Genomic DNA, 11,357 nt, shown 5'->3' with positions numbered 1-11,357 from the left:
GAGCACCGCCAGGAGTGACCAGGAATAACGGTCACAAGCTGGCAGAGGGTAGATTCAGACTAGACATCAGGAGGTGCTACTTCACGATCAGGGCGGCTAGGATCTGGAACCAACTTTCAAGAGAAGTGGTGCTGGCTCCTACCCTGGGGGTGTTTAAAAGGAGGTTAGATGAACATCTTGCTGGGGTCATCTGACCCCAGTACTATTTCCTGCCATGGCAGGGGGTCAGACTAGATGATCTGCTCAGGTCCCTTCCGACCCTAGAAACTATGAAACTATGAAGCTATGAGGGATGTACATCATCTTGGAATGGGTACCCCATAGAAACTTTATAGGCATGTAGTAGTTCCTGACAGAGCTTGGGGCAGAGAAGAGCCAAGAATGGGAAATGTAACTAAAAAGGATGTTGGAGTTCAGACAGGATTTTTCCTTGTATATTAATGCTGTATATTAATGCTGACTGTAATGAAAAGACTATAAAGAATAAAACAGCATTTGGAACAAAATCGTATTTGGATCATAAATTGATTCAATTTAAATCAAATGGAAGAATAAACAAAAGTGGTTCTGTAACTGGATTTTAAGACCACACAGTGAAGAACTGGATGATTTTGAGGACTGGAGTAATAGAAATGGGATGAAACTCAGTAGTACAAAATTCAAGGTCACATGCTTTGGAACTAATCCCAAGAACCTCTGTTATAAACTGGAAGCTCATAAATTGGAAACAGCAGAGGTGGAGACCAACCTGGCTCTAGCAGCTGATTAAAGTTTGATAACGTGAAAAAGGTGTTGTTGGGCACTACTAGTGTCATTGTTGCTGTTATCCTTATTGGCTGTTATTGATGTACTGTCACTGTTGAAATCACAGGAACTGCGGTGTCCATGAAATCCCAGCCAGGAGATTCCAACACCATCTTGTCCTAAAGAATGACCATGGGCTTGTTTCAATGGCAAAGAATTGGCCAGGTTTATTGTATAGAAGCACAGCCCTAACACTTTTTGGCATAACAGGTACATCAGACCGGGAGTTAAAGCATTTGTATTTGTGACAATGTAGACAGCACACCACCACACAGGCTTCCCCAGGCCGCTAGTTTTGTTATAACTTTTTGGATTATTGCCCACGTTTTCCTATTCTCTTCCTTAAACTCATATGGACCACCTTTCTCCATTACCCAGCACATCTATACAAGGCAAATGGGATCCTAGGATGTATCAGAAGAATTTGTAACAGAGCTAGGGAAGTATCAGACCCTAGGTGAGACCTCCCCTAAAATACTGTGTACAACTGGTCATTAATTTTGTTCACTCAGACTGGAGTAGATGAAGATATGGGTTACTACTATGATCAGGTGAATGGAGAGTCTGTCTCATCAGAGCCTACAAGGGCTTGGCTGGTTCAGCCTTGCAAAAAGATGGCTGAGAGCAGATATGATCACTTGTCATAAACACATCAAGTGGGGAAACCAATGAATAAAATGGCAGAACCCTGAATAACATTGGGATGCCATCCCAGAAATGTGATGTTCTTGCTTCTCATTGATTGAAACCCCATGCTTATAATGTGTCTCGACAGACTGTTACAGAAGGCAGCACAGGATCGCCTGATCAGCAGATGGAGTCCCTGAGTCCCAGCACACATTTGCATAGACCTGATTGTTCTGTCCTGGTCCCCCTCATCTCTGCAGCTGCCACAGACTTGAACAAGGTCAGGGGTCTGTCTGTAAAGCAGCTCTACTTTCCTTCCCTTTCTCTCCCTCAAAGCCTTCGAGATGGTTCTATGTATCCTGGCTCTCCTCCTTGCAGGGGTTTTGGTGTCCGGTAAGTTCTTGTCTGAGACCGAGCCTCACAGTTATTTCAGAGGGAGATCATCACATGGTGGTGGCCATGTCTAACTTGCTGCACAGAAAGATGGGCTGCGCTTGGGGGAGAGGTTCACGCGGGTTGCCGAGGTGAGGCGCATGGTAAACTGTGGTTGAAAGAAGAGGCAATGCTAGGGAGGATAACTGTAACGTTTCAGGGACCGGGAGTGGGATTGGCACAATATGTTGATAACTCTGTCCTTGTTTCCTGCAGCTTCCATGTCTCAGCCAGTGCTGACTCAGCCAGACTTCATTTTAGTGTTGCCAGGACAAACTGTGAACCTGTCCTGCTCCCTGAACTCTGGGTACCACATCAAGGATTATGGGATTTCCTGGTACCAGCAGAGACCTGGGTATCCACTGAGGTACCTGCTCTATTACAATTCAGAGGCAGACAAGCACAAGTCCTCTGAGATCCCAGACCGCTTCTCTGCTTTCAAAGACCCCACCATCAATGCCTGCATCTTGACCATCTCTGGGGTCGAGGCTGAGGATCATGGTGAATACTACTGCTCGATATCATACTTCATCTACTATCTGTAGAAATGTGGAACCAAAACTTTGCCTTGCAGTTCTGATGATCCCAATGCAGTGCTTCATGGTTGAAGGATCTTCGCCCTGTAAGGAATGGAAAAAGACACTTCCGAAGTTCTCCATCCTTGAATTAGCTTAGAGGTGATGCGCTTTGTTGGTTATGCTCAGTGAGCTGTGATGCACAGTGGCTTCCTGTTCGACCCATGGCACGTGAGGGAGCACAGAATGGTGCCGCACATGTGGGGCCAGATGCTGCGAGGTGCTTAGCAACATCAACTCCTATTGTGTAGAAAACCTAACCAAGTGATTTCTTTCCTACTTGCAGCCTCTTGTACTTCTAGTCAGACCCTGCCTCCTGTATCTGTGGTTTCTGGTTCAGCTCGACATACACCTCTGAATCCTGAAACATTACTGCTGAAGTTCATGTCCCTTGTAGGGGTCTTTGCTACATGCAATTAGGCTGGGTTGTCCGTTATGCTGCTCCTGTATTTGGGAGGAAAAACAGGGTTGTGGTGGCAACCTAGGTGATTTTGAGATCTTAGGGGAGCTGTTTTGAACGTACTGGCAGTATATCCCTGTTCCATGCTGCAGTGATATCACGCTAATGTGCAGCCTGTACCCAGTATGTGGGAGATTTCTTAACTCAGAAACACAAGACTCCAAAGAAGAAACAAAGAGCTCTGGGGGCTGTATTCATGCAGTACCTTCCCTTAATTTGGAAGAATAATTTGAACAGCTTGTACAATCACCTGGGGGGAGGGTAGAGCGCTCTGTGTCCTAGTTTGGGACTGTATCACATCAAGGCTGGTCTAGCTTGGGGGCCTTCAGTGCATGTATGATACTGCACCCCTTTATTGCCTGGGTGTGTGATGTGAAGGACTGATCAGCTTCCTCTGAGACTGGTGCATGTCATTCAGTGTATTTTCATGCATAAAAAAAGAAAAGAAACCCCCCCCCAAAAGATCTTTTTTGCTGGACCCTTTAAATATAGAAATAAATTCAATGTGCTACTCATGTGAAAACAGGCTTGGCATGTGCTTATAGATTCATAGGCTTGGGGCCGAAATAGGCATATGTTGCCAAAAACCAGTTCAGAAATCTTTGTGGGCTTTTGGATGTGAGCTTTGCTTTGTGCCCTGTTACCCATTATTCAATGTCCTTTTGGGGAATCTGATTTGTGGAGTTCCCAGAAAAAGTGAATTAGCTGTGAGTGTTACTTAGATAACAGAGTCCTGTCCTCCTTGACATTCAACAGTATTGTGCTTATGTAAATCTGTCTGTCTTGGGTTTCACTTGGTATCTACAAGCGGGGGTGGGGGAGCTTGAACTAGATTTTGGCTTTGGTGGGGCTCTACAGTACAGATAATAAAGCTGGATAATTACCTTTGTGACTGTGTCCTGATGAGGGTAGAGTTTGGGAAGGTTTGAAAAGATTTCATTCTGCTCTGTGGTTAAATTAGCCATTTAAAAAATGTGTCATGTCTCTAATCTGCCATCGTGGCAGAGATACAACATGGTGTAGGAATAATAGCATTTTACAGAAGAAGACTATCTCATCTTAGAGAAGCTTATTATACTACAAGGCTATAGAAGTGGCTATACCAGACCACTACAGTGTCCCCCTCTCTGGTCCTGTTGCCTGCCTGACCACAGAATCATAGAATCACTGAAAATTAGGGTTGGAAGGGACCCCAGGAGGTCATCTAGTCCAACCCCCTGCTCAAAGCAGGAACATGGCCAGTCCACGACGTTTCAGACAAAGGTACAAGAAACCCCATGGTGGATGTTTGTGGAATAAACTATTCACAGGGGAAGTTTACGCCAACTCTAAATTTATCTGCGAAGGGGATTTATGTACTTTTCAGATCCCACCTAATATAGTGTAGATGTTCTCATGATCCATTTAAACATCCAATAGTTTTTGTTTGAACTGCATTGAACTCTTGGTCTCAGCACTATGCTGTGCCAATGAGTCCCAGAGGCACAGAATGCCCTACATGGGCATGTCCACATGAGTGCGCACGTGCCTCTTGATTTGCCTCAAACCCCTTTGAGGCAGGGCAAGAGGTACGTGCGGGAATGAAAATATGTTCCCCACGCTGCAAGTTTGCAGCGCGGGGAGAAAATTAGACCCCTGGATATCCAGGGGTCTAAAAAAAATGAAACAAAAAAAGCAGGGCAGGCAACAGGAGGCTGGGTCCCACAACATCTCCATGGTTGGCCTCTTGCCCTGGTGCCTGGCCTGAGGGTGCTGGCCCCAGGCTCTAGCTCCCCCCTGGCTGCAGATCCAGGAGGAGCCAGGCAGGGTTATTTTGCCCCAAGTGGCACAATTTGCTGGCAACAAAGTGCATGTCTGAGCATGTGCACTGAGGCAAAAAGGCCCAGCTCAAATTTGCACTGCTTCTATTTGAGCTGCTGCAAGTACACATGCTTGCATGTGTGGACATGCCCTATGAAGCATTGCCTTATGCTAGTTTTCAGCTTGTGGCTTTTCAGGGTCATTGACCTGCAAAATGGATCTCCTGAGTCTCCTTCTGTATAACACTTCCCGAAGGGGCATCTTCTGCCATTGTCCTTTGCTCTCAGGAGTCAGAGAGGTGCCAGGGAGGCATCCAGATCAAGATCTCCCTGGTCACTGCCGGAGACACAACACTGGTTTACATGGAGCAATTCTCTAAGCCATTCTGGCAGTTCCTTTAATGAATGTGCCCTCATCAAGAAAATGTCTGGTGATTCCCAAGAGCTATCTCAATTCTACACTGCACATATAATTTGCATACTGGGCTGCTCTGGCTGGATTTCTGGGACTCACAAGACATAGCCCTGGGACTCATTTGCATGTTGAGCTCCTTCACTTTGCCTGTAAAGGTGCTAAAAGCAGCTCCAGGGTTTCACACATTTGGGTAGTTGCTATAAAGCAGCAGATCATCAGCTCCAGGGCCCAGCTCCTGCTGTCTTCTCTCCATCTCCCTGCACCATGGCCCAGCTTGTTCTGACTTTCTGTCTCCTGGGACTATTTTTGTCAGGTAATTGGTACAGAATATTGGTGGTGAACTAATTTCAGAGCCTTAAAACTGTGTTCAGACAAAACTGTAGAGAAAATCATGATATCCAACCCCTGCTCTCTGCTCTCTGCAGGTTGCTGTGCACAGGTGACTCAGCCACCCACGGCATCTGTGTCTCCAAGAGGGACGGTCCAGCTCTCCTGCACATTAGGGGGCAGTTACACTGTCAGTAGCAACCGTGTGGTTTGGATACAGCAGAAGCAGGGGAATGCCCCCAGGTTCCTCCTGTATTTTTTCACTGAGTCTAATAAAGGCATGGGCTCTGGGGTTCCCAGCCGGTTCTCGGGCTCTCGCTCTGGTTCTGACAAGGAAGGTTATCTGACCATCACGGGGGCCTTGGAAGAGGACGATGCTGTGTATTACTGTGCTACCTGGACTGGGAGTGCTTGCACAATGCTGCAGGCCTGCGGGGAAGTGAGACAAAAACAGCCCACTACCTGCTATCCTGATACAAAGCTGTAGCCTCACAGATCAGTAGGGTGCATGCCAGACTGTGCATTAGGGCTCTTGATTTTGGTGCTATGGACACATCCCCAGCCCTGAAATGCCCTGTGAACTCAGGTCTGCCCTCTCCTCACACAGTTGTTTTGTCACCTGACTGCTAAGAGAGCTGATCTCAGTGCCAGAGTCCCCATTTTTCCTGCACCATGTCCAGAGGAGTTTTATCAGGGGCTGCCCCAGGTACAACATGAGGTGTGAGAAGGATTGTGTGTCCCTGGAGGAGCCAGCTCAAGGGCGTCATCCCCCATAGATGGCAGCAGACCATTTCTGATGCAGCAGTTCCCTGACTTGTGATGAGATGGGGCAGGTGATGGAAGAGGGCATTGGCCAAGCCCCTGATAAACTGCATCCCAAAAGGGCTCTGGATGCATGGGAGGCAGTGGCAAGCTCTAGCACATCTCAACCCTCTCTGTGTCCTCTGTCTCTCCCCTCACCCCCACAATCATCAAGTTTTGTATCATCCTTCTCCCAGAAAGAGACCACTCTTCTCCCAGAAAGAGTCCAGTCTCGTTGCACAGTGAGCAGCTTCAGCTGCCAAACACACCCAGAATCCTTTGTGCTGGCTGTAGTGGTGCTTCATGGAGCTGCAAGGCAGGAGTGCTAAGGATTCAGGAGGAAGGGAGCTTGGGCAGCAATATTTCCCTCGGTGTTGAGAAATGGCTGGTAGGGCCTCCAGAGGTGGAGAAAGGCAGTTCAGGCTGAGGCTGTTGGTGAGTGGCTGCAGCCTGCCCAGAGCTGACATGATGCCATGCAGGAAGGTAACTGGGACCATGCAACATTTCAGGCTCTGTGGAAGGGATTGCCACACTCTTTCAGAAACTCCAGCCTTTTCCCTGCGGCTTCCAGGTTTCAGCTGGTGCTGACTCAGCCACGCTTTTGTTTAAAGATTTGTTAGGAAAAATGGTGCAGTGCTCTGGTGCCCTGAATCCTGGTTACAGTATCAAGGATTATGGATTGCCTGGTATCAGCAGAGACCTGGGCATCCCTTGAGATACCTGCTCTATTACAATACAGAGGCGGAGAAGCCCTTATGAGTTTCCAGATTGCTTCTCTGCCTTCAAAGACCCCACCACCAGTGCTTGAATCTTCATCACCTCTGGGGTCAAGGCTGAGGATGAGGCTAGCTACTACTGCTCAGTGTCATACGCCATCTACTATCTGTAGAAATGTGGAACCAAAGCATCTGCCTTTCTTCTGTGGTTTTCATGATCCCAATGCAGCACTTTGTGGTTGAAGAACCTCAGCCCTGTCAGCAATGGAAAAAGACACTTATGAAATTTTGTACCCTTTACTTAGCTGGGAGGTGATGCGCCCTGTCAGGTGTGCTCAGTGAGCTGTAACACTCAGTGGCTTCCTGTTCAACTGGTGTCACGCGATGGAGCAGAGCATGCTGTTGGACACATGGGGCCAGATGCTGCGAGGTGCTGAGTACTAACAACTCCCACTACATCACAAATTCATCAAGATTCATCTTAAAATGAGTTAGCTTTCCCCCCTCAACTAATCTCATGGGAAGGCAGTTCCAGAATGTCTCTCCTCTGATGCTTAGAAACCATCTCATTTCCAGCCTAAACTTATTTATAGCCAGGTCACATCCATTGTCTTTCACGTCAACAATGTACTTTAACTTAAAAAATTATTTTCCTTCCTCAGTCTTACCCCTACAGTGTGGTTATATATAGAGCAATCAGGTGCCCTCATGGGCTTCATTTCTGGCTATCGTAAGAAAGCCAAGATGCATCTTTCTCCTTTGCTACATTAGGATCTTTGTTCCCCTGATCCTCCCAATTATTCTTCCTTGCACTGATCCACTTTGCACATGACCAATGGGGTATTCAAGATAAGGCTTCATCAATTTCTTGTTCAATGGAGCAAACTCTTCCCTACCTCTTCGGAAAGGATCTCACCTGATACATGCTAGAATCCCATTTTTATTTTTCATGGCCGTATCCTATTGCTAGTTGACACAGTCACCCTGGAGTGGGCTAGTAGGCCTCTGCCTTCCTCTCCCCTGCCATTTCCATCTGCTAAGCTTCCAGTTTCTAGCTGGAATTCTTGTTATTTGACCCAAAATCCATGACTTTGCACTTTCTACCATTAGATTTCACTCCATTTCTATTACCCTAGTCTCATTCCTTCCTACTTACCACCTCCTCTCCACCTACTTCCATTTCCATCCACTGCATTTGTGGCATCCAGTGCAGGTTCACTCCGAGTCATCTGACATTACTGTTGATACTCAGTTCTAGTTTATCAACCTTTACTGTGTTCCTGTAGCTGGTTTTTCAGGTACTGTGCTCCTAAGCTCTGGAACAGGAACAAAGTACTGTGGATTGTATATAAGAAACATTAAACTGTCAGTACACTTCTTGTATTCAAGGGCTTCTATAGGACTTCACTCAGTCCTTACTATAAGTCAGAGCAGCAGCCTCAAGTATGCATTTCTACATGCATTTTGCTTCTTTGTGACCCTAGCACTTGGCCCCACTGATTCTTTACCTGGCTACAAATAGGAGAGAATGCTTTTTCTTTTTCACATGGGAAAACAAAGTAATGGATTTCCCAGCCCTCATCCATGCCAGCTGCAAGGACATTCATCCATGGAGCACAGGCCTCTGGTAGGCGTGTTGTTGGGCTTAAAGTCTTAAAGAAGCTGACAGCACACCATTGTCCTTGTGTACATTCTCAATAACACCATGGTTGCTAGTGGGCAGTGCACGTTTGGTGCGTGGGATGGATTCACCAGTTCTAAATTCAGAAACTCAAGACTCAAGGGAAGAACAAAGAGCTCCTCCATGGTTCTTGTTCAACCAGCACATGCCAAGAGTTTAAGCGAGAAATTCAAGCAGCCTGTATGAAGGTCTGTGCTGAGTGCCCCTCTATGGGACTGCAGAAAAAGATGTATAAGTTAACGACAATAGTACTACAGCTGGTCTGGCCCTGAAACTGGGAAGGGGATGTGTGCAGGACCATTCCTGAGTCATCCTCTGTCTCTGTTTAGGCATATAATGTATTTACACTTCATTTGTGCGCTGGCCTGCCCCAGCCTGACCCCACAGGAATTATGTGCATACTGAGTTGCCCCAGTTCTGCCCTTAAAGGGTTTCACATGTTTGGGTAGTGGCGACAAAGCAGCAGATCTTCAGCTTCAGGGTCCAGCTCCTGCTGTCCTCTCTTCATCTCCTTTCGGCACCATGGCCCAGGCCATTGTGACTCTCTGCCTCCTGGGGCTATTCCTGGAAGGTAATTGGTACAAGCGGCTAGCAGAAGAAAGATTTCACACCCTTAAAACCAAGCGATAATTGTGATACCTAATCCCTGCTCTCTGCCCTCTGCAGGTTGCTGTGCTCAGGTGACTCAGCCACCCACAGCATCCATGTCTCCAGGAGGGACGGTCCGGCTCTCCTGCACATTAGGGGGCAGTTACACTGTCAGTAACAACCGTGTGGTTTGGATACAGCAGAAGCAGGGCAATGCTCCCAGGTTCCTCCTGTATTTTTTCACTGAGTCTAGTAAAGGCATGGGCTCCTGGGTGCCCAGCTGGTTCTCTGACTCTCGCTCTGGTTCAGACAAGGAGGGATATTTAACCATCTCTGGAGCCTTGGAAGAGGATGATGCTGTGTATTACTGTGTTACCTGGACTGGGAGTGCTTGCACAATGCTGCAGGCCTGCAGGGAAGTGGGACAAGAACCACCACCACCTGCACCTCTCAGATCACTAGAGCGTGTGCCAGACAGTGCACACAGGCTCTTGAACCTAGTGCTGTGGATGCACCACCACCACTGAAATCCTGACAGATTCAGAGCTGGCTCATGCTTACGTGTCTCTGCCTCCCTGGGAAATGTCTTGTCACCACACAGCTTGAGTACGGAGAGCTGTGCTCTGTGCCAAGGTGACTCACAAGGTGGCCCATGCCCCTTAAAGGCTAAGTGCACTAGATCGGAGGCTACTGTGAGATCCCAGAGGCCCTGTAGGAATTTTCTGCCTTCAAGTCATGCTGACACAGCTCACGCTGAGAGCAAGGGGAAGGGCTGGTGGGTAGAGTCTAGTTCTGCTGAGGTCTGAAAGAGCTTGATGTAGTACCACTGGAGTTGGTAGGTGATTGGCCATTGATTTCAAAGGGACGAGGACAAATACTGTTAAATCCACCCAGTGCACGATTTGTCTTTTGTTGGATCTCTGCTCTTTCTTGTCCTTGTGATTCATTTGACACATTTAACCATTCTCTAGCATGATTTTCCCTAGCAGAACCAAGTGAACAATCACTAATAGTGATTAACATTGATACAGTTATTTTCTGCCTGGCCTTTCTCTTCCTTTCCTTCCCTATTTCCTGCTGAAAGAAAGCATGTAAACGTCAAGTTACCAGTACAAGTGCTGTGTATGTGCAGGGGCAGTGTTGTAGATGCCACAGTCTACATACTGTTTTATGCAACCTCATTGCAGGTATAAGTGACTGTATTTCCTCATGAAAACCCACCCAGACGAACAATATGAAAAGTGGGTTTGTAATGGGATAGTATACAAACTGTTCACCCCCAGGGCTAATACTTACATAGGATACAGCAGGCTGAAGTTGCCTTAGTTTCTGATTTCGAAAAATAAATTCAGAAGTTCTGAAGCAGGTTAACTTCTGCCTGTCTGTGACTAAGTGCATGGCAGCTGGAAACACAAGTGCATTATATCTTCTGGTTCCCTGGGGACTCCTGTGGTACAAGGAGAGGAAACCTGTGCATACTGCCACGTGTAGATAAAGAACAGGTGCACAAAGGAGGAAGTGCTGTTAAACACTGCCTGCAGCCACTAGATGTGGGGACTGGCCTGGCCTTGGGATAAGACCTGAAAGGCCACAGGGCTGAGCATTTTAGGTGTGGAGGGAGAACCCATGGCATTCCCTTCTGCGTCACAGCTGGAGGCCAGGCCAAGCATGACGTTCAGCTCTCTCCCATCTGTTATGATCCTTCAGTACACAATGGTTGGACTTTAGAAGATAAATCTAATGCCCTGGTACTGCTTGACTCTTTTTTCCCATGCATATCTTCTACCTGTGGTGTAAAGAAGGGATGGCAGAGGGAATACTGGGCAGGAGAAAGGGTCCTAATGCATGTTACAAAGCATCTCCCAGCAGTCAGCAGAGTCCTCAAGTCTCACAGTTCATTGCATTACTGCAGGGGCTCCCCCAGCATCAACCATACACCTGGAGCTCTTTGCCCTGTGACTTATCCCATCCTGGGTGACTGAGGGCTTATTTACATGCTAGCTTATCTCAACCTGGCCCCCCACAGGGCTCATTTACATAGCACCTTGCCCCCACAGACTCTAAAGGCTGCTACAGGGATTACCAAAGGCAGAAATCAGCTGCAACCCAAGGGCAGGGGCAGGGGCAGGGGC

The 11,357-nt window shown here is 47.4% G+C and overlaps 2 protein-coding genes across 2 annotated transcripts in view; both read left to right on the top strand.

Moving 5' to 3' along the window:
- The first annotated feature begins 1,703 nt into the window (after positions 1 to 1,703).
- Positions 1,704 to 3,329, top strand: LOC109313037 (pre-B lymphocyte protein 3-like). Its single transcript, XM_019539424.1, has 2 exons — positions 1,704 to 1,824; positions 2,080 to 3,329. The coding sequence occupies exons 1-2, from the start codon at positions 1,776 to 1,778 to the stop codon at positions 2,406 to 2,408; spliced, it is 378 nt and encodes a 125-aa protein (XP_019394969.1). The 5' UTR covers positions 1,704 to 1,775; the 3' UTR covers positions 2,409 to 3,329.
- A 5,763-nt stretch (positions 3,330 to 9,092) lies between these two features.
- Positions 9,093 to 11,357, top strand: part of LOC109313003 — a 3,039-nt gene continuing 774 nt past the window's right edge. Inside the window, exons 1-2 of the mRNA XM_019539397.1 lie at positions 9,093 to 9,208; positions 9,304 to 9,477. Of these exons, the coding sequence (XP_019394942.1) occupies positions 9,160 to 9,208; positions 9,304 to 9,477 (223 nt within the window). The 5' untranslated portion in view covers positions 9,093 to 9,159. The remainder of the gene's footprint in view (positions 9,209 to 9,303; positions 9,478 to 11,357) is intronic.

The sequence above is a fragment of the Crocodylus porosus genome, unplaced genomic scaffold (assembly GCF_001723895.1).
Source record: "Crocodylus porosus isolate Cpor-Errol unplaced genomic scaffold, CroPor_comp1, whole genome shotgun sequence".
Classification (NCBI taxonomy): domain Eukaryota; kingdom Metazoa; phylum Chordata; order Crocodylia; family Crocodylidae; genus Crocodylus; species Crocodylus porosus.
Note: the sequence above shows the minus strand (reverse complement) of the source record. Positions and strands in the feature narration are given on the sequence as shown.

What these genes read in the sequence shown, in the direction of transcription:
- LOC109313037 (XM_019539424.1), top strand. Translation starts at nt 1,776, where the DNA reads ATGGTTCTATGTATCCTGGCTCTCCTCCTTGCAGGGGTTTTGGTGTCC. An exon ending in TGCAGGGGTTTTGGTGTCCG is followed by an intron (nt 1,825 to 2,079) that starts GTAAGTTCTTGT and finishes TGTTTCCTGCAG; the next exon opens with CTTCCATGTCTCAGCCAGTG.